General features: G+C 43.7%; 1 protein-coding gene across 5 annotated transcripts in view; it reads left to right on the top strand.

Annotated features, from left to right (window-relative positions):
• Positions 1–23,635, top strand: part of TAF1 (TATA-box binding protein associated factor 1) — a 163,856-nt gene that overhangs the window by 75,448 nt on the left and 64,773 nt on the right. For all 5 annotated transcript variants that reach the window (XM_075007599.1, XM_075007597.1, XM_075007602.1 and 2 more), the window contains exons 21-27: positions 175–294; positions 474–649; positions 1,641–1,882; positions 7,521–7,734; positions 20,573–20,738; positions 22,420–22,631; positions 23,398–23,506. In XM_075007599.1, the coding sequence (XP_074863700.1) occupies positions 175–294; positions 474–649; positions 1,641–1,882; positions 7,521–7,734; positions 20,573–20,738; positions 22,420–22,631; positions 23,398–23,506 (1,239 nt within the window). The remainder of the gene's footprint in view (positions 1–174; positions 295–473; positions 650–1,640; positions 1,883–7,520; positions 7,735–20,572; positions 20,739–22,419; positions 22,632–23,397; positions 23,507–23,635) is intronic.

Here is a 23,635-nt window from a genome sequence, read left to right as displayed (position 1 = left end):
GCAACTTTGGGCAGGGGAGATTAACCTCCTTTGTTCTGGCAAAAATCCCTTCTTTGGGACCACTGAGATCCCAAGGGTGCCAGAACAGAGAGGTACAACATGTACAGGACTGCTTATTGTTTGGAAAGGTGCATAATAAGACAGTTACCCCTCTGAGACTATTTTTGTGAACAGGATGACAAGGAGCCGCAGCCAGTGAAGAAGACAGTGACAGGGACTGATGCTGATCTCCGGCGTCTCTCTCTTAAAAATGCCAAACAGCTGCTACGTAAATTTGGTGTTCCTGAAGAAGAGGTCAGTTTCATCCAGGAGCTGCACAGTATGAAACTCTGTTCATGGGGGATTCTATTGAGTGGATCCAGAGTAGCTTTGGGAGAGGGCTCGCTTTTAGCTTTAGTCTTTCTGGCCATGAGTCCTCCTATCTGAATTGTTTGTCTTCTGAACCACTTTCTAGTGTGTATCTTGTTTCTCAGATTAAGAAGCTTTCCCGTTGGGAAGTGATTGATGTGGTGCGCACAATGTCCACAGAACAGGCTCGCTCAGGGGAGGGGCCTATGAGTAAATTTGCTCGTGGGTCTCGGTTCTCAGTAGCAGAACATCAGGAGAGGTATAAAGAGGAGTGTCAGCGTATCTTCGATTTACAGAATAAGTAAGTTTTTATTTATTTATTTTTAAAAATCAGGCATTTGTCATGAGCATTGAGTTTTGCTTTGCTTATGGGCCTTATGGACTTCGAATGCCTGTTGGTTAACAGAGCATAGTGGGGATTCATGTTGATTTGTCCATTTGAGCCACGTTTTTAGAGGATGATGTCTTTCTGGGAATGTTCGTAGATCCTCTCTCATCCAATTGTGCTTCTCTCCCCATTGATAGCCCAATCATCTACCTACTCTGCTGGATCTTACACCAACATTTTGATGAAGAACCAGGGGCTGATCCACAATGGAAAGTTACATCAGCATAACTTTGTCTGTCAGGGCTGTGAAAAATCAGTACTCTGGAGAGAGACAGTTCAGCCAACCTAACCCATAGGTGGAGTCAGAACTAGGCTGATGGAAGAACTCTTCCATCCACATAGTTACTGCCTCTTGGAGAAGTGAATTATCTACAGAAGAGGGAGAACACCCTCGCGCTCCCCAGTTTGATGCAGTATGTGTCTATACTGTAGCACTATTGCAGCTGCGCTTCTGTTGCGTTTTAAGTGTATGCAAAGTCTTGGCATGGAAATTAAATTATATGAGCTATAGTAAAAAAGGAAGATGGGGAGCCAGAAACTACTACTGAACATAAATAGGAATAACAAGCTTGCAAACTGTGACACTAGAAAAAGAGCTTTGTGGAATATTCTATCACACACTCACCTGTCAGAGTATGGTGCCAGATTTCTATTACTCATCTTTCCCAAAAGGTCTGCAACCAAGAGGACACTAAAGCCGTTGAGCTGGGATCCTGCTGTAAGCAGGAAAGCTGATTAACAGTTTTGAGGGCTATGTGTACATTCCAGGCTCCTGTTTGGGAGAGCTGGTTTCCTATATGGTGTTGTCATTTATGTCACCTCATTCATACATGGAGGGTGGAGGTAGATCCTGAGGCATGTGTGATTTGTAAGATAACTGACTTAAAGCTGTTTGCTGTTTCAGAGTTTTAGAATCAACTGAGATCTTATCTACAGATACAGACAGTAGCTCAGCTGAGGACAGTGACTTTGAAGAGATGGGAAAGAATATTGAGAACATGTTACAAAACAAGAAAACCAGCTCGCAGCTATCTCGGGAGAGAGAAGAACAGGAGCGAAAGGAGCTGCAGAGGATGCTTATGGGAGAAGATAGTGGCAATGACAAGGAAAGGAGCAAAAAGGACAGGAGAGACAAAAAAGGATTGTGTAAGTGATTGCAGTGTGAGGTGGTGGTGGGGAGGGGCAGTAGATGAGGTAATGGTGCAGAAAAAATGTTGGGAGAAACTAGGAACTGTTGTACTGGAACCAACTGTGCTTTGGTGGAAGATGCATAATTGTCATCATAATGATTATGTACTGATGTGCTGCTTTGAGAGAGGTGAAGCGTGCTATTGTCTTCCTAGCCCTGAGCAGTTAAATGGATTAGTTTAAGGCTAGAAGTATGAAGATAAATAGCTGCTGTGTACCTTTGTTTGCTGACTTTATAGTTCTGTTACAAAGCTATTAATTTTGGGCTGATTTTTTTACGATGTCAATTGCTGCTTTCAGCTCAGAATTCCATTATCCTTGAGAAATGTTTGCAGATTTTTCTCTAGGGAAGTGGTTTTTGACATCTGGTATTGCTTCTGTGGATAGGACTTTGCAAGAGGGGGCATTTAAATACCAACTTTTCCTTTGGCTTGTAGAAGATCTAGGACAATCAGACAGGGTGTCAGGAGTGTTTGGGGTTACTACTACCAAACCTTCAGAAAGTCAGATGAGTTATGTGTTCATATATGCCACTTGTGAGAAGATAATAGAGCCTCTAAGGCAACCGTGTTTAGATGGGTGAGTGTGGCAAACACGTCAGGCAAAACTTCACATGGACCAGGAAACACTCAGTCAGGCTATGAGTTGCCTTGAACGTAAGGGAAATGAAAGAAGTGGGGGGCTATTGAGTTAACTATTACTGAGCTACTGTGCCTGTGCTGGAAAGAGGGTGAGGTACCACAGGATATGCACGATGCTAACATTGTAACTTTGTATAAGAACAAAGGAGACAGAAGCGACTGCAGCAACTACTGTGGAATCTCCCTCCTAAGCATCACTGGTAAACTGTTCGCTCGCGTCATCCTTCAGAAGATTGCTGAGAGGGTGTACCCCGAATTGCAGTGCGGATTCCGTGCAGAGAGGTCTACCGTTGACATGGTCTTCTCTCTAAGGCAGCTGCAGGAGAAGTGCAGGGAGCAGAGAAAGCCACTCTACATAGCCTTCATTGACCTGACCAAGGCCTTTGACTTGGTCAGCAGGGATGGTCTGTTCAAACTGCTCCACAAGATAGGCTGTCCTCCACGGTTACTCAAGAGGATCCAGTCGTTCCACGAAAACATGAGAGGAACCATCCAATATGACGGCGCATTATCGGATGCTTTCAGAATCAGGAGCAGCGTCAAACAAGGATGCGTGCTTGCTCCAACACTGTTTGGGATCTTCTTCGCGCTCCTCCTGAAGCATGCCTTTGGATCTTCAACAGAGGGCATCTTGCTGCACACAAGATCTGATGGGAAACTGTTTAACCTTGCAAGGCTGAGAGCTAAGACTAAGGTGCGAGAAGTCCTCATCAGAGACATGCTGTTCGCAGACGATGCTGCTGTAGTGTCTCTCACAGAAGACCAGCTTCAAAAACTGCTGGATCAGTTCTCCAAAGCGTGCAAGGACTTTGGGCTTACCATCAGCCTAAAGAAGACAAACGTACTCGGTCAAGATGTTGCTGAATCCCCATCAATCAGCATTGACAACTGTACGTTAGAGGTTGTCCACGAGTTCGTTTACCTCGGATGCACCATCACTGACACCCTGTCGTTGGCACTGAGCTAAATAGGAGGATCGGAAAAGCGGCCACAACTCTGTCCAGACTGAGCAAGAGAGTGTGGAATAACAACAAGCTGTACACTCACACCAAAATGCAAATCTGCAGAACCTGCATCCTCAGCACCCTCCTTTATGGCAGCGAGACTTGGACCCTGTATGCCCGCCAGGAAAAGAGGCTGAACGTCTTCCACTTGCGCTGCCTCAGGCGCATCCTTGGAATATCATGGAAGGACAGAGTGACCAACATTGCCGTCCTCGAGCAAGCTGGAATCCCAACCACGCACACCCTCCTCAGGCAGCGTCAACTCCGCTGGCTTGGCCATGTCCACAGGATGAAGGATTCCAAAAGACATCCTGTATGGTGAGCTAGCCTCTGGCAAAAGACCTCCCGGACGCCCCCAGTTGCGCTACAAAGATGTCTGCAAGAGAGACCTCAGAGAGGTAGATATCGAGCTGGACAACTGGGAAGAAGTAGCAGATGACCACAGCAGATGGAGGCAGGGGTTACACAAGGGCCTTCAGAAGGGGAAGATGAAGATCAGACAGCTAGCAGAGGAGAAGCGAGCGCACAAAAAGCACAATAAGGACTTGCCAGACACCCACGACATCTGCAAGAGATGCAGCAAGGACTGTCACCCTCGTGTGAGTCTTCATAGTCACAATAGATGCTGTAAATGAAGTCCTCAATTGAAACTTTAAAGGGCGCAATCCATAGTCAGGCATCCTTCAGTCTGCATAACTACTACTATTACTACAAGATCCAGTGGAAGCAGCCTTGCTGGGAAGTTCTGTGAAGAGGTTGATAACCATATTCCTTTCAGAATGTAGAGAATTCCCGAGGACAGCTTAACTAAAACCAGTGACTATTTTAAAAAAAAAAAAAAATTAGCCCCATCAAATGATACTAAACTGCTCAGGAAGTTAAGAACAAAGCAGGCTGGAAGTGGATGACAGCAGAGGAATTGCTTTGGTGATTACCTGTTCTGTTCTTTCCCTTTGAGGCATCTGGCATTGGCCTCTGTTGGAAGACGGGATACTGGGCTAGATGGACCTTTGGTTTGATCCAGTGTGGCTGTTCCTATGTTGTTGTTAAACCTATCTGTAGCCCCTCCTGTAGTGCTCCTGCCATATTTCTATCTCCTAATCCAGGAGCATAGGAGACTACATCACTCCAAGCTAGAGTTTCTCCATTAGACAGCATGGAAGTCCCATGGTTCAATCCTATAGAAATGCAGGTTTCAGAATGGGTGAGGGATGTGATTTATGGGAAGCTGGAAACCATCCACTTAAGCCATTTATGTGGCTAAATGGCAGTGGTTCTCCATTTGGTGCTCTCAGCAAGGCACTCAGCCAATGCAGGCTTTCATCCAGGTCATTTTAGATTATCTGATTCACCTTAAGGACCAAGGCCTGGCAGTGTCCTTGTTAAAGGTTCACCTGTCTGCTAATTCAGCATTCCTCTGGGGGACTGGGGAAATTCAGTGTTCTAAAACCCTATGGTGACCAGATGTTTTTATTAAGAACCTAGATAATATCTACCCTCAGGTCCACCACACAGTATCACAATGGGACTGTAACTTGTTGGTACTCCACAAACTGATGGGGCTCCCATTTGAAACTGTGATCCTTTGTCCACTGTCCTATTTGTTGTGGAAAATGGCATTTCCGGTAGGTATTATCTCAGCCAGAAGGCTCTCAGAGCTAAGGGTCATTATGTTAGAGCTCCCATATACAGTTTTATATGAAGACAAAGTAAGTTATGTTCCCACTGGAATGTTCTTCCCAATGTGGTGTTCCAGTTTCACGTCAACCAGGGCACTTTTTTATGGGTTTTCTTTCCAAAACCCCATGGTAGTAATAGAGAGCGTGCACTCCACTCCCTGGATGTTAAATGTGCACTAGTCTTCTATTTTGACCTCACAAAGCCCTTTCATAAGTTTCAACAAATTTTTATTGGTCATTGTGGAAAATGTTGAGACAGCCTGTGTCTTCCCAATGTATATCTCATGGAGCGCGTCATGTATAGGGATGTGCTATGAGCTGGTGAAGATGCCACCTCCATTGTTGACAGCTCATTTCACCAGGGCTAAAGCTTCTTTGGTGGCATTCATTGCACAGGTTCTGGTGTAGGACATTTGCAGGATAGCAGGATTCACACCTGTGTGGCTCACAATGCCATCATGCACTGGGCCAGAGATGATGTAGCCTTTGGTAGAGAAGTCCTGCAGATGGTGATCTCTTGAATTCCGGACCCTCTGCTGGGATTAGTGCTAGAAACTCATCCATTGGAATGGACATGAGCCATCACTTGAGGGAGGAAAAAGGTGTTTTTTCAAGAGGTGTTGCTCATGTGCATTCCAAATTCTACCTGACTCCCCTCTGTTGGCATTTTGGCTAGAAGGAACTGAGCAGATAGAGAGCTGGCTGTTTTATATATGCACCGTTCCAGAAGGCTCCACAGTGACCTGATGAGTACTGCTGGGGGAAAATGTCTCCGTTGCTCATGCATGCACCTGTTGGAATGGAGATTAGCAACACTTTATGAGGAGCAACCACTGAAAGGGGAAAGTAACAATTCTTTATCCACTGATAAAACTTTAACTTGAATTTCAAGTTGCCCTGTGGTATCTTATACCTCTCCAGAACATCAGGTTGAACAAAACTCAAACCTCTGAAACTTGGAAAATATGGAGATAAAAAGTATATGCCCACACAGGTATGTGCTTTAACATTCTCCCCTAGGAGTCTGCAGTAGTCACTGGCAATTATCTCACTCATCGACTATAAGGCCAGAAAGCTCTGTTGTGATCATCTAGTCTGACCTCCTAGATGTTTCAGCCCAGAGAACATCACCCACCCAGTCCTGTAGTAGAATCAGTCTCTGGGCTGAGTTACTGACCTCTTCATACTTCAGTTACAGAACCTTTGAAGATTTCAACTTACTGAGTCCACCCTTCTCTTGCTTCAGACTTACTTTACACTAGGAAATTAGGTTGGTACATCTGTATCACTAAGGTGTAAAAAATGCACATTCCTGAGTGATGCAATTAAACTAATCAGTTTAGAGAGTGTTAGCTTACACCTCACAAGAAAGTGGCGTACTCATGCCAATGGGGGACCGCTACCCTCAGCACTACCCTAGTGTCTTCATGGAAGTGTTACAGCTGTGCTGCTGCAGCATTGCAATTGTGGACAAGGTACCTCCCCCCTGCCAGTCTCAGTAGTGTTTTCTTGGTAGGGCAGGGAGAGGGGCTCAGGTCCTTTCATATATTTCTATGGACATAGCCTTTCTGATTGCTGTCATGTCAGGTGATCCTTTCATATATTTCTATCATGTCACGTGGAAGAATTTGATAGCCTGAGGGTACTTATAGGTGACCCTTTTTGTACAGTATTTTGCAAGGAAGAGGTATCTGTGATACTGCACCCTAAGTTCATCCTTAAAATGTTGTCATCAGCCAAACTGTCTGTTTTAATCCTAAAATGCATTCTACCAAAGATGAGGTCATGTGACATTGACTGAACAAGCACAGGGTTCTTGCAAGTGCAGAGACAGAAATCCTTTTGTAAGTCTCCTAGATTCTGTTTTGTGGAATACGGAGGCCATCTCATCCCAGAGGCTGTTGAAATGTCTCTCAGGTATGTCCAACTCTGCTATGAAATATACATAATGCCCTGAAGACCAGCATGAGAACTCACTTCACTAGACTTCAGACAGTATCAGTAGTCTTCCTTAAAAATGGCTCCATTTTCTGATGTCAGCAACATGGGGTCCTGGGAATTCCATATGAAGTTTCACTAGACACTGTAGTGCACTACCCATCCGTTTTTCCCACTGCTAGAGATGGTATCTTAGATTCGCAAGCAAAAAGTTTGCCCCATTCCTATTCTCTGGTATTAGTGTCTCATGAGCTCTGAGGACAAAGGCAGTGCACAGTTTGAGTTTCTACAGTATGAACTGTTTTGGAGATCATTATATTAATCTCTTTTGCAGCATCAGCTTCGGGCACATCAGCAGGCTCTCACAAAGATGATGACACTGCCTCTGTAACCAGTCTCAATTCCTCTGCCACTGGCCGTCGCCTCAAAATCTATCGCACATTTCGAGATGAAGATGGGAAAGAGTATGTGCGGTGTGAGACAGTTCGTAAGCCTTCTGTCATTGATGCCTACAGCCGAATACGGACCACCAAGGATGAAGAATTCATGTAAGTCCTTAGAAGAGTCTTCTTTTCCTTCTGGCATCAGTAATGTAGAGTGTCACATTGTAGCTTCCAATAGTGGGGGGAATTACTGCTGAAAAATATTGAGTCTGATATATTTGAATTGAGAATGCACTCTTGGCTGCAGATAGGATGTTCTTATACCTGCTGTATGGCAGAAAGAGAGATGTTCCTTGTGGCCTGTGGAACAAGACTCTCGCTATGTCCAATATCTAATATTGGAGAGGTGAAAATCTCCAATAATGGAATTGTCCAAGTATACATTGTCTTCACCCTACTTTGAAAATGTGGTACCTCTTAATATGGATGTAGTTGCCTCAGTAGTGCCGATGTCTGGGATTATTATAGTTGAAGCAAGGAGCCACCCTTGAAGTTAAGGTTGCCTTCAACTTTGCAGTGTTAGGCTCTGTTTTCAGTTGCTTTAGAACTCTGCCAAACTTTCATCATTTGGGCTGAAAATTTTCATACTATATGTCTGTCTCTGACTGATTTTTTTGGAAAGTTTTAAATGAAGATGGTTCAACCACTTCAGCAATGGAAATGTTTTGCCAGTGTAAATTATAAACATTTTTTTGAGAAGCTCTACCATCTTTATACTTCGGTGCATGAATTTGAAAGTTAGTAAAGAGTTGTCCTCATGTCATAATAATGGCCCTACTATGTCAGACGAAAGGTCCCTCTAGCCCCCTATCTAGTCTGCCAACAGTGACCAATGCCAGGTGCCCCAGAGGGAGTGAAGCGAACAGGTAATGATCTCTCTTCTGCCATCCATCTCCAGCCTCTGACAGTAGAGGGTGGAGACACTATTCCTTACCCATCTTGGTCATTAATGGATATAACTTCCATGAATTTATCTGGCTCTTTTTAAAAACCTGTTATAGTCCTAGCCTTCAGAGCTGCCTCTGGCAAGGAGTTATGCGAGTTGACGGTGCACTTTTGTGAATAAGAATTTCCTTTTATTTGTTTTAAACCTGCTGCCCATTAATTTCATTTGGTGTCCCCTAGTTCTTATATTATGGGAACAAATAATTTTTCCTTGTTCACTTTCTCCACATCACTCATAATTTTATATACCTCTATCATATTCCCCCTTCGTCTCTTCTTTTCTAAGCTGAAAAGTCCTAATCTCTTTAATCTCCCTTCATAGGGGACTTGTTCCAAACCCCTGATCATTTTAGTTGCCCTTTTCTAATGCCAGTATATCTTTTTTTGAGATGAGGTGACCATATCTGTACTCAGTATTCAGAATGTGGGAGCACCGTGGTTTTGCATACAGGCAATACAATATTCTTTTGTTTTATTCTTTATCCCTTTTTAAATGATTCCTAACATCTTGTTTGCTTTTTGACTGCTGCTGCTGCATACTGCATGGATGTTTTCAGAGAACTATGCATGAAGACTCCAAGATCTCTTTCCTGATTAGTTGTAGCTAAATTAGCCCCTATCATACTGTGTATATAGTTGGGGTTATTTTTCCAATGTGCATTACTTTACATTTATCCACATTAAATTCCATTTGCCATCTTGTTGCCCAGTTGCTCAGTTTTGTGAGATCCTTCTGAAGTTCTTCACAGTCTGCTTTGGTCTTAACTATCCAGAGCAGTTTAGCATTGTCTGCAAACTTGGCCACCTCAGAGTGTACCCTTTTCTCCAGATCATTTTATGAATAAATTTAAATAAGACTGGTGCTAGGACTGACCCATGGGGAAGGCCATTAGTTACCCCTCTCCATTCTGAAAATTAACCATTTATTCCTAAACTTCATTTCCTGTCTTTTCACCAATTCTCAATCCATGAAAGGATCCTCCCTCTGATCCCATGACAACTTAATTTACGTAAGAGCCTTTGGTGGGGGACCTTGTCCACAGTGTTCTGGAAATCGAAGTACACTATATCTACTGGATTCCCCTTGTCCATGTTTGTTGACCCTTTCAGAGAACTCTAATAGAATAGTAAGACATGATTTCCCTTTACAGAAATCATGTTGACTTTTGGCCAACAATATATGTTCTTCTATGTGTCTGACAATTTTATTCTTTACTATGGTTTCACCTAGTTTTCCGGGTACTGACATTAGACTTACTGGTCTGTAATTGCTGGGATCTCCTCTAGAGCTCTTTTTTAGTATTGGCGTTATGTTTGCTATCTTCCAGTCATTGAATACAGAAGCTGATTTAAAGGATAGGTTACAAACCACAGTTCATTGTTCTGCAGTTTCACATTTGAGTTCTTTCAGACCTCTTGGGTGAATGTCATCTGGTCCTGGTGACTTGTTACTATTAAATTTGTCACTTTGTTCCAAAACCTCCTTTAATGACACCCCAAAAATGGACAATTCCTCAGATTTGTCATCTACAAAGGATGGCTCAGGTTTAGGAATCTACCTAACATTCTCAGCTGTGAAGACTGAAGCAAAGAATTCATTTAGTTTCTCTGCTATAACTTGTCATCTTTGATCGCTCCTTTTTTATCTTGATCATCTAGGGGGCCCACTGGTGAATTTAGCAGGATTCCTGCTTCTTATGTACTTAAACATTTTGTTGTTGGTTTTTGAGTTTTTTCGCTCTCTGTTCTTCAAATTCCTTTTTGGCTTTTCCTACTAGATTTTTACACTTAATTTGGCAGTGTTTATGCTCCTTTCTATTTTTCTCACTAGGATTTGACTTCCACTTTTTAAAAGATGCATTTTTAGCTCTCTGCTTGTTTTACCTGGTTGTTAAGCCACAGTGGCTCTCTTTTGGGTGTCTTCCTGTGTTTTTTTTAATTTGGAGTATAAATTTAAGTTGGGCCTCTATTATGATGTGTTTGAAATGTTTCCATACCAGCTTCCAGGGATATTACTTTAGTCACTGTACTTTTTAATTTCTGTTTAACTAACCTCCTCATTTTTGCCTAGTTCCCCTTTCTGAAATTTAATGCCATAGTGTTGGGCTGCTGAGATGTTCTTCCCACCACAAGAATGTTAAATATTATATTATGGTAACTATTTCCAAGCAGTCCTGTTACAGTTACCTCTTGCACATGATCCTTCACTCCACTCATACCTAAATCAAGAATTGCCTCTCTCCTTGTGGATTCCTGTACCAGCTGCTCCAAGAAGCAGTCATTTAAGGTATTGAGAAATTTTATTTCTGCATTTCATCCTGAGGTGACGTACCCAGTCAACATGGGGATAAGTGAAATCCCTTACTATTACTGAGTTTTTTATTTTAATTGCCTCTCTAATCTCCCTTAGCATTTCATAGTCACTATCACTGACCTGGTCAGGTGGTCTCTAATATATCCCTACTCCTACTCCCTGGATTGTCAAGTCCAGACAAAGAATGATCTTAAAAGTCCTCAATCACAGAACAAGTGGAGGATAACAAAGATAATGCTACAATGGTTGTGAAGACAGAAGAAGGCTGCACTGGACAGGAGACTCCTAGCTGTCGTGGAGTACATGCCATTGGACCTGACTTTTTATCCGTTGAACTGTGAGGTGGCTGCATGGCAATAGTCCCCCCCATTTTAAAAGAAGTCTCACATAGGCATCTTCCTCTGTGTACTTCTCTCTTAAACTTAAGCCCCGTAGAGACTGGCAAATGGTGATGGGGGCAGGATTGTGAAATCTGGAAGTTTTTAGTCATGATCCAGCATATAGGCAGTGAATGTATGTATCAGTCGTTCCATTTCAAGGACAGAGTTGATAGAACAATCCGGCTGCCAAATCTGAAATTGAGAAACCATGTTTAGGATCCACTCTGCTAACCCCACATGGAGAGGGGGCTAGAAAAGGTGCCCTAAACATAGCCCACCTCAAGCCCAACTCAATAAATACATCCAGTGGGTTCACCTCCATGCTGTTGAAATCAAATAGTAAAGTTTGGAACGTGGACTATTCAGACTCTAATGGACAACCCTGACAGTGAGTGACCCGAAAGACACAAAGCAGTTACTGTCCGTGAGCTGCGATGATTCAGCATTCATATAGCTTCCCTGTCAGAAACACATAGACCAGAAGAAGGGCAGCTAAGAAAAAAAGACGGAGGGTACGCATTTTTCTGGAAAGGAACCCCAAAGGAAATAAAACAAATTCATGGGGTAGGATTTGCCATCAAGAAGGAACTGACAAAGATCCTATCTGAAATCACTGTTGGCATCAATGAGTGTCTCATGACTCTCTGCTTGAAGCTTGCCAAAAAACCAAAAGACGATTGTCATCAATGCTTATGCAGCAGCTCTAGATGCGGAAGATAATGTGAAGGAGTAGTTCTACATCCAACTAGACACAGTTTACAAAGAAGACAAGATTATTCTTATAGGGGATTTCAATGCCAGGGTTGGAAGAGACGTGGATCTCTGTCAGACTACCATTGGGAAAGAAGGAGTTGGCAACAGCAACTCCAGTGGAGTGGTCCTCTTTATGAAATGTGCAGAGCATGAGCTTATCATCACGAACACCTTGTTCCACCAAAAAAACAAATTTTTAAGACCTCATGGCAATATCCTCTATCAAAACACTGGCACCTCATAGACTACGTCATTGTCCGTGGTCTGGATCAGCGTGATGTCTTTCTCTCATGTTCATTGACTAGTGCTGATGACTGCTGGACCAATCACTGCCTTATCTGATCCACAGTGACAGTTAGGGTTGTCACCAAACAGAGCAATCAGAGGAGACAGATCCAAGGAAAGATGAATGTGTACAACGCTTGAATGACCCCATCAGATAAAGTGACTTCCAGATAGTGCTCCAAAGGATACTGCCAACAGTACACCCTGAAGATGTGGAAGAACACTGGTGTCAATTGAAAAATGCCATCTTTTGGCGCTTGTGGAGAAACCATTGACTGCTAGACCAGGAAGCATCAGGACGGGTTTGATGAGAACAATGTGGAAATTGAATGCTTGGTTGAAGCAAAAAGGAATGCCCTTAGGGCCTGGCAAAGCAACATCAATTGCATGACGAAGAGAGAGGTGCATGCGAAGTCCAAAGCAGAAGTGCAACGTAAAACTATGGCTCCAAAAAACTAGTGAGAGATGGAGGAGGTGTGAGAACTCCAGCATCTCACAAACATCAATGGCACAAGAGGTTTCTTCAATACTACCAAAGCTCTTCATGGACCGAGAGACCATGAAATCAATCCCCTGAGATCAAAGGATGGTATCCAACTCTAGAAAGACAATGAAGCCATTGCTTCTTGCTGGAGGGAGCACTATAATGAACTCTTGAACTGCCTGTCGACCATGATGCTATAATCCCTTGACCAAATCCCTCAGCAGCTGCCTTGCAGACGAACTTGCAACACTTCCTATCTTGAGTGAGGTCCAAGCTATCATCAAAGCGAGGAAGTGCAGCAAGGCAACTGGACTACCTGGAATCCCCACTGAAGTCTTCAAAGAAGGTGAGCCAGTGCTCCATAAAGCGCTCTACCTCCTGATTGATCAATATCTGAGATAGGAAGCAGATACTGTAAGATTTCAGAGACATACTAATCATCAGCCTTTTCAAGAAGGGTGACAAATTGGACTGTGAAAACTTTTGTGGCATCTCCTTCCTGGCAAAAGCAGGGAAGATCTTAGCTTAAGTCCTCACAAACCAACTCCTGCCACTCTCGGAAAAAATTCTCTCAGAATCCCAGCATTGCTTCTGACCATTCTGAGGAACAGCAGCCATCATCTTTACTGCCTGATAACTACAAGAAAAATATTGTGAATACATCCAAGCCTTATATATGAGTTTCAATGAGCTGACCAAAGCCTTTGACTCAGTTAGTCGTAGTGCCCTGTGAACCATCCTCTTGAAGATTGACTGCCTCAAAAATTCATTATCATTTTAAGGCTGCTTCATGACAACATGACTACCACAGTATTGAGCAACAGCGGATTCCAAAGCAACACATTAGAGGTCAAAACAAGAGTCAAGCAAGGCTGTCTCATTGTCCCATCACATTTCTGCATCTTCATCGCTATGAACCCTCACCTCATTGATGGCAAGCTTCCAGATAGTGTGAAGATTGTCTGTAAAATGAGTGGGAAGCCTTTCAGTCTCTGGCCACAGAAGGCTAAAAGCAAGACCTCGACAACCTCAATCATGGAGCTCCAGTACGTGGATGCTGATATGGTTGTTGCTGTTTCTCCCATAGCCCTTCAGACCATCTTAAGTGCCTTCACTGAAGCATATCAGAATCTCAGCCTCACACTGAACATCAAAAAGACCAAGGTGCTCCACTAACCTTCACTGATGGGACAATCTCATGCACCTTCTATTGAAGTCAATGGAGAAGTGCTGGAAAATGTGAAACTCTTCCCATACCTTGGAAATCATGTTTCTGCTGAAGTTGACTTTAATGTGGAAATCCTGCATCGTTTGAGCTGTGCAAGCTCTGCTTTCGCCTCCTGAGACAAAGCGTCTTCGAGAACCGGGACATCTATCCCAAGACACAGCTCCTTGTATACTGTGCAGTGGTTGTTCCAACAATACTAAATTCACGTGAAACCTGGACAACATACACGCATTGCTTGAAGACACTTGAACAATATCATCAGCGCTGCCTCAGAAGAATCCTAAATATCTCTTGGGAGGATAGACACACACATACTAGCATCCTGGAAGAGTCGAATATGACCAGCATTGAAGCCATTATCATTCAACAACAGCTTTGTTGGTCTGGTCACGTGGTTCACGTCTTATCAGTGCTTCCCAAAACAGGTTCTGTTTTCTGAATTGGAGGAAAGACAGACGAGTGTTTTGAGGGTCAGCGGAAGCAATATGAGGACACACTGAAGGCACACATGAAGTTGTTCAGTATTGCTGACCTCTTCAGCACATCATCAGTAGTCTACAACCCATCCTGGACAATCATACTTCACTCTCACACACCTTGGGAGGCAGGCTAGTCCTTGCCTTGAGGCAGCTTGCCAACCTCAAACAAATTCTCATCAGCAACTCTAGACCACACCACAGTAACTCTAAACCTGGAACCAATCCCTGCAACAAACGTCGCTGCCAACTCTGCTCACATATCTACACCAGCGATCTCATCACAGGACCTAACCACATCAGCCACAGCATCAGGGCTCTTTTACATGCACATATACTAATATATATATACCATCATGTGCCAGCAATGCCCCACTGCAATTTACATTGGCCAAACTGGACAGTCTCTACATAAAAGAATGAATGGACACAAATCAGGAATGGTAACATGTAAAAACCTGTAGAACACTTCAGTCTCCCTGGTGACAAGTATCAGAGAGGTAGCCGTGTTAGTCTGTAGCTTCAAGAACAACAAGGCACTACATTTAGCTGCAATGAGTGGAAATCCATCAACCTCATGAAAAAACTTGCACAGATACAGACAGACATCATCTTCCTCTCCAAAAGCAAACAGAATGACATCATACCAAAAGGACTGAAGGTGAAAAACCCACAAAAATCAACATACTACACAGATTACGGTGAGAGATTGTGCCACACGCTCTCTAAGAAACTGAGGAACCACCTGATCAGCATCCTGTGCAACAAACAGGGCAACATCAAAAGAGAGCTCTCAAATCTGGAGACCCTCATAAATGAACAATCTTCCACGCAAACCTCCACATGGCTGGACTTTACTAGAACAAGACAGGAGATTTACAACACACATTTCTCTTCTCTACAGAAGAAAAAGGATAGTAAACTATCTAAACTCCTACTTTCCACACGGGACTACAATAGTGGTACCCCAACTCACCCAGCAATATTGTCAGTCTATCCAACTACACACTCAGCCCGTCAGAAGAATCTGCCCTTTCTCAAGGACTCTTTTTGCCCCACCACCCCCACAAACTTGATGCAGTTCTGTGGTGATCTGGAAGCTTTCTTTCGCCATCTCCGACTCAAAGAATACTTTAAACATGACATGGAACAGTGCACTGACCCACAGGTACCCTTCCACCTACAGTACAAGAAAAATAATTCCTCATGTACTCCCCGGATGGTTGAAATGACAAACTGGACCTATACATAGAATGCTTCCGCTGGCGTGCACAGGCAGAAATTGTGAAAAAGTGGCATTGCTTACCCCATAACCTCAGCCGTGCAGAACTCACTGCCATCAACAGCCTCAGAAACAACTCTGACATTGTTATCCAAGAGGCCGACAAGGGAGGCGCTGTTGTCATCATGAATAGCACAGACTACCAAGAGCAGGCTGCCAAGCAACTCTCCAGTACCACATTCTACAAGCCTCTGTCCGAGGATCCTACTGAGGAATACACAAAGAACCTACAGAATCTGCTCAAGACCATCCCTATAAAACCGCAGGAACAGATTTACACAGACACACCCCTGGAACCCAAACCAGGTTTATTCTACCTGCTACCCAATATCCATACACCTGGAAATCCTGGACACGTCATCATCTCAGGCATTGGCACCCTCACCACAGGATTGTCTGGATATGTGGACTCTCTACTTATACCCTATGCTACCAGAACCCCCAGCTTTCTTCGAGATACTACCGACTTCCTCAGGAAACTACAATCCATTGACGACCTTCCTGAAAACACCATCCTGGCCACCATGGATGTGGAGGCCCTTTACACCAATATCCCACATGAAGATGGTCTCCAAGTTGTTAGGAACGTTATTCCTGATGAAACCGAGGCACAAATGGTGGCGGAGCTTTGTGACTTTGTCCTCACCCACAACTATTTCAGATATGGGGACAAATTATAATTTCAAATCAGTGGCACTGCTATGGGCACCTGCATGGCCCCACAGTATGCCAACATTTTTATGGCTGATCTGGAACAACGCTTTCACAGTTCTCATCCCCTAGTGCCCCTCCTCTACCTGCGCTACATTGATGACATCTTCATCATCTGGACCCATGAGAAGGAGGCTCTTGAAGAGTTCCACTGTGATTTCAACAGTTTGCACCCCACCAGCAACCTTAGCCTGGACCAGTCCACACAAGAAATTCACTTCCTGGACACTACTGTGCGGATAAGCGACGGTCACATAAATACCACCCTTTACCGAAAACCCATGGACCGCTATGCTTATCTACCCGCCTCCAGCTTCCATCCAGGGCATACTACACGATCCATTGTTTACAGCCAGGCACTAAGGTACAACCGTATTTGTTCTGATCCATCAGACAGAGACAAACATCTACAAGACCTTTACCAAGCTTTCCTCAAACTACAATACCCACTTAAGGAAGTGAGGAAACAGATTGACAGAGCCAGACGGGTACCCAGAAGCCACCTGCTACAAGACAGGGCTCACAAGGAAAACAAGAGAACACCACTGACCATCACATACAGCCCCCACCTAAGGCCTCTCCCACGCATCATCAGTGATCTGCAACCCATCCTGAACAATGATCTTTCACTCTCACAGACCTTGGGAGGCAGGCCTGTCGTCGCCTATAGACAGCCCGCCAACCTTAAACAAATCCTCACCAGCCACTACAAATCACAAACAAGTGATTCTAGGCCTGGAACCAGCCCCTGCAACAGTCCTTGCTGCCAACTCTGCTCACATATCTACCCAGTGACATCATCACAGGACCTAACACCAACTATACCATCAGGGGCTCCTTTACCTGCACGTCTACTAATATAAAATATGCCATCATGTACCAGCAATGCCCCACTGCAGGTTACATTGGCCAAACTGGACAGTCTCTCCATAAAAGAATAAATGGACATAAATCAGACATCAGGAACGGTAATGTACAGAAGCCTGTAGGGGAACACTTCAATCTCCTGAACACTCAGTGGCAGATTTGATGGTGACAGTTCTGAAACAAAAAAATTTCAAAAATCAGATGGAGAGAGATTTCTGAGCTGCAATTTATTTGCAAATTTGACTCCATTAATCATGGATTAAACAGAGACTGTGAGTGGCTCGCAGCTTACAAAGGCAGTTTCTCTGCTCTGGGTGCTAATGTCTCCCCATTAGACTCTGACAAAGGCTCACATCCCCCTGTCTGATCTGACTTGTTTATTCCTCTTTTGATAAGTACTGTTGATACTGGGCAATTTCCACCTTGCTGAATAGACCTAGTCAGCTCTGGCCCTCCCTCTTACTGGGACTCCACTCTTGAAATACCCCTCTGAAACCACCCCCCACCCCACTCATGCACCTGATGAAGCGGGTCTTTGCCCACGAAAGCTTATGCTCCAAAATATTTGTTTGTCTATAAGGTGCCACAAGACTTCTTGTTGTTCTCAATCTCCCTGGACACTCAGTAACAGATTTAAAAGTATTAATCCAGCAACAAAAAAACTTCAAAAACAGACTCCAAAGAGTGACAGAGAGATAGCTGTGTTAGTCTGCATTCTATCAAAACAAAAAAGCTGTCATGTATGACTTTTGAAGACTAACAAAATAATTTATTAGGTGCTGAGCTTTCGTGGGACAGACCCGCTTCTTCAGATCAAAGCCTTCTAGAACAGACTCAATGTATAAAGCACAGAGATCCAAAAATTGTTATCAAGGTTGGCAAACCAGAAGAGCAGAGGGACGGCGGGGTGGGGAAGTTAAGAGTTAGGTGAAATGTTAAAGTATGTAAGAGTCCTTATAATGGGTCAGGTAATTGCTGTCCCCATTCAAACCACATGTTAATGTGTCAAATTTGAATATGAATGTTAGTTCTGAGCATTCCCCCTGTAGATGGATGTTAAAGTCCCTTTTCAGTAGAACACAAACTTTCAGATGGACTACAAGCAGTCAGGAATATCAACCCTGACTTTACTACAGCTAATCTGGTGTCTGACCTCTGAAACTTTGTTTTCGCTCACAATAGTTTCCGATTTGGGGACAATTTATACCTCCAGATTAGCGGCACTGCTGTGGACACCCTCATGGCCCCACAATATGCTAATATATTTATGGATGACTTGGAAACTTTATAAGTGTACTCTTTATGCCATTATCTAAATTGTTGATGGACATATAGAACAGCACTGATCCCTGCAGCGTGCCACTTCTTATGCCCTTCCACTATCAATGTGAACCACTGGTAACTACTCTGAGAATGGTTATCCCACCAGTTAGGCACCCATCTTTATAGTAATCCCATCTACATTGTATTTCCCCAGTTCATTGACAAGGCCATGTGAGAATGTATCAAATGCTTTAGTAAAGTCTGTGCACCATATGTCCTGCTTTCCCCTTATACACAGGCCTTGTTATTCCTATCAAAGAAATCTGTCAAGTACGGCTGACATGATTTGTTCTTGACAGATCCAAGCGAGCTGTTATTTATCACCTTGCATTTGTTTGCAGTTGGATTCCTTAATTATTTGTGCCATTATCGTTCCTGCCACAGAAATTACGCTGAGTGATCTGTAGTTTCCTGGGTTGTCCTTATTTTCCTTTTTATAGATAGGCATTATATTTACCCTTTTCCAGTCATCTGGAATCTCTCCTGTTCCATGAGTTTTCAAAGATGATAGATAAAGGCTCAGATACTTTATCAGTCATCTCCTTGAGTACGCTGATGAATTTCATCAGGCCTTGGTGACTTGAAGACATCTAATGTTTCTAAGCAAATTTTTAGTTCTTTTCCTATTAACTTCTGAACATACCACCTTTTTTCTGGCGTGGACTGTTGTAGGTATCCAATCACTTTCAATCGTGGTGAAAACTGAAACTAAGAAGTTGTTAAGCACTTCCACTATTTTCACATTTTCTGTTGTTTTTTTCCTCGTCATTGAGCAATAAGCTAACCCTGTCCTTGGTATTTCTCCTGCTCATAAAATACATATTTTCTTGTTTCTCTTTATGCGGCTAGCTAAGATAAGCTCATTTTGTCCCTTTGTCTTTCCAATTTTGCCCCTACATACTTGGCGTTATTTGTTTATATTCATCCTTTGTAATTTGACCTAATTTCGACTTTTCATAGGACTCCTAGACCTGAGATCTCCAGTTTGAGACATGGTCATCTCTTGCTGTACTTCCTGTCTTTTCTGTCACCCTTACTAATGTCACTTTGGAAAACCACTGAACTGTCTTCATTTGTGTTCCCTTTTAATCTTGCTTTCCATGGGATCTTCAGAACCAGCTTCTTACGTTTGCTAAAGTCTGCCTTCTTGAAATCAGTTTTCTTTATTTTGCCATTCTCCTTTCTGCTTATTTTTTAGAATCATGAGCTCATCATTTCGCAATCACTTTTGCACAAGCTGCCTTCTGTTCTCAAATTGTTAACCAGTTCCTTCCTATTTGGTAAAATCAGATCTAGAATAGTCTTCCCATTGATAGTTTTCTCCACTCTTTGAAATTAAAAAAATTGTCTCCAATACATTTCAAGAGGTTGTTGGATGATTTGTGCCCTGCTGTGTTATTTTCCTAACAGATGTGCAGATAGGTGAAGTTCCCGATCACCACCAAGTCCTGTGTTTTCAATGATTTTGTTAATTGTTTAAAAAAAGCCTCATCTACCTCTTTTTCCTAGTTTGGTGACCTGTAATAGACCCCTAGCATTACATCTTTTTTTTTTTTTTTTGAAGGGAAAAAGGTTTTAATCTTATCTAGGGAATCAACAATTTCTGTGTTGGACAGGAGATTTTGTTAATTTGCTCATCCAGCCTCTGCACGCTGACTTACATAGGGATCACTACTCACATCAATAAAAACTGATAAATCCATTGCATCGTAGGAAGTGTTTAATCAGACATATTGGTAATTTCCAGGAAGATTTGGGGATAAGGCTAAACTGTTCCATCACTCTGGCTGCTCTAGAAGGAATTCTGCAGTGGGTTTTCAAGTCCCAGGAAAACAGGCTTGGCAGAAGGGCACTTTGGCCACTTGTAGACCTACATTAAAGCCTTTGTGTTCCAGACGAAAATTTGCCCTCTTTGATGAGCAGCATCGGGAGGAGATGAGGAAGGAGCGGCGTAGGATCCAAGAGCAGCTTAGGAGGCTCAAACGGAACCAAGAAAAAGAAAAACTGAAGGGCCCACCAGAGAAAAAACCCAAGAAAATGAAGGAGCGACCAGATCTGAAGGTAGCAAAGCATCAAATGAAATAAAGCAATCTAAAGCAGAAAAGCAGATCCCTAGCAAACCTCCTTATGTATTGGATAAAAGAAAGAGGAGAAGACTACTGGATAGGATTATGCCAACATAGATGCTGTTTCCACAGTCTTAATATCAAGTATAAGTCCACATTCCAGGCTTAGCTTTGTTTTATAAAGTGATTTAGAATATCTCAAATCTGTGCTTCCTGATAAGTGCTCATGACTATTTTCATAATGTGCAATTTTCCTGATGCACTTTTCTCATCTATATTATTTCCGTTATATATCATCTGGATCTAGAACAGTGGTTCCCAAACTTTTCGGCATCACACCCCCCTTTTGATTTTTGAGAAACCCTCACGGCTCCCCACCTCTTCTGTACCATCATGCAACCCCCTTTTTAACAAAAAATTCAATTCATAATTTAAAATAAACACAAAAACTTGATATAAAAATGAGAGAGGTAGCCGTGTTAGTCTGTATCTTCGAGAACAAGAAGTCCTGTGGCACCTTACAGACTAACAGATATTTTGGAGCATAAGCTTTCCTGGGCAAAGACCCGCTTCATCAGATGCACCTGGAAAGCTTATGCTCCAAAATATCTGGTAGTCTGTAAGGTGCCACAGGACTTCTTGTTGATATAAAAATGTTATTTAAAATTAAAAATAAGCACAGATAGTTTTTCTTGGCCCCTTGAGGGTGCCTGGTGCAGCCCCAGTTGGCCAGTGCCTGAGCCTCATGCCAGCTGCCACAGTTGCCCGTGCCACCCACCTACCTTAGACCTGTGCTGCCAGAGTCTCCCACCTGAACCCCGCACTGCCAGGGCCAGTCCCCTCTCCACCCACCAGCTGCTGGAGCTAGCCATCCGCCCCAGCCCCACACTACCCAGGCCAGCTGCTGCCCATGACCTGAGCCCCACATTGCTGGGACCAGCTGCCTTCCTGCCAGCCTAAGCCCTGTGATGCTGGGGCCAGCCACCAAAGTCCCGTGAATCCTGCAAACCGGCTGGTTGCCTGAGCCCCACAAGCCTGGTGAGCTGCCTGCCTGAGCTCCTCCCCTCTCCTTCCATAAAGCCAGGCACCACCAGCTCTTCACTCTTGCCCCATCCCCATCCCCCTTACTTGAGCCAAGCACCCCCAGCCCTACATCTAACCACGTCCTCCTCCCCGCCAATCCACACTCACATTTGCACGTGGGTCTTCCCCAGCTGCCTGCTTTTTAAAGTGGCTGTGCTGAGTCACCTACATAAAATGGCAGGTGCTGAGAGCCAGAAGCAAAGGGTGGGGGGAATGATGGTGGGGCTGGGTTGCCTCATGCCCCACCTGGAATTTCTTCATGCCTCCCCCCCACCCCGGGGGCACACTTCCCCCAGTTTGGGAAACCATGATCTAGAACATCAGGCCTATAAGAAGCTGCTATTTTACTGGAAATTGCTTATCTTACTTCTAAATGAAGTGGCAGATTCTCTTGTCTCCTTCAGGTTAAGACGAAATGCCTTTGTGGAATTTATGCTTTAGCCAAACACAAACTATAAAGGTCTTAAAAATAGATAACTGGATGAAATGTAATGAGTTATGATATGTGAGAGATCAGACTAGATGAACTGAAGTTCCTACCTGGTGTTATATTTTGAATAAATTTTAATAGTTCACCTTGTTTTTTCCTACAGTTAAAATGTGGAGCTTGTGGTGCAATTGGACACATGAGAACTAACAAATTCTGTCCCCTCTACTACCAAACCAATGCCCCACCCTCCAACCCTGTTGCCATGACAGAGGAGCAGGAGGAAGAGCTGGAAAAAACAGTCATTCACAATGATAATGAAGAGCTCATCAAAGTGGAGGGTACCAAAATTGTCCTGGGAAAGCAACTGATTGAGAGGTGAGGACAGGACTGGAGGCAGGGATGGGTGGTGAGCCACATTAAGAATTAATTTTGTGTGCAACAATATGGACATGATGTGTGTCACATCTCTGTATTGATGCACCTATCAAAATTCATTCTGCACATAGTCTGTTTGGGGGGTGGGGTCAAAGGATTCGAAGTGTGAGAGGCGACTCAGGGTCAGGGATGTAGGCTCTGGGATGGGGCTGTGGATTAGGGAATTGAGATGCAGGAGAAGGCTTAGGAGGATAGAGAGTTGTGGTAAAGGCTGTGGCTGGCGATGTGAGATCTGGGACAGGGCTGAAGATGAGGGGTTTGGGTACAGGTTCCCCTGGAAGAGAGGTGGTCCCTCTGTCATCTCTCACAGGAGCATCTCCAGGTCAGGTGAAAGGTGCTTGTCTGCTGACCATGGCAGGGTGATATCTTTGAGAAGGAGCATCTCCTCTGGCATGGCAGCTTCCTGTTGGGGCCAGAAGAGCATGCCTCATGTAGCCCTGGGCCCAGATGCTGCCATGTAGCTTAGAGGGAACTCTAGAGGTGAGGAGAGGAGTCTGTGGGCTGATGGAATATACATACACATCACAAGTGTGGTAGACCCAGGGCTAAATTGGTTAGGTTTTAGGTATATTGTTGATTATTATATAGTATTTAAATCTTGACTGAGCATGGTATTATACCACACAGGATCATTACGGATTCTGAGGCGCAAACAGTTTTGTTAAGAGATGCTGATGAAGTAAGAAGTCTGTTTGCTTTTCTGTAGTGCAGATGAGGTTCGCAGGAAATCACTGGTCTTGAAGTTCCCTAAACAGCAGCTTCCTCCAAAGAAAAAGCGGCGAGTTGGGACCACTGTTCACTGTGATTACTTGAATGTGAGTGTTGTTGTCATTAGGTCCATTTCAGTCTCTTCATCTCCCATTCTCTATCCTGTTCAGTCCCTGAATTGCTCCCACCTATCCATAGTACAGCATTCATAGCCATCCACAGAATTAATAAATGAA

The sequence above is a fragment of the Carettochelys insculpta genome, chromosome 13 (assembly GCF_033958435.1).
Source record: "Carettochelys insculpta isolate YL-2023 chromosome 13, ASM3395843v1, whole genome shotgun sequence".
In the NCBI taxonomy this organism is placed as follows: domain Eukaryota; kingdom Metazoa; phylum Chordata; order Testudines; family Carettochelyidae; genus Carettochelys; species Carettochelys insculpta.
This window is presented reverse-complemented; position numbering and strand designations above follow the sequence as displayed.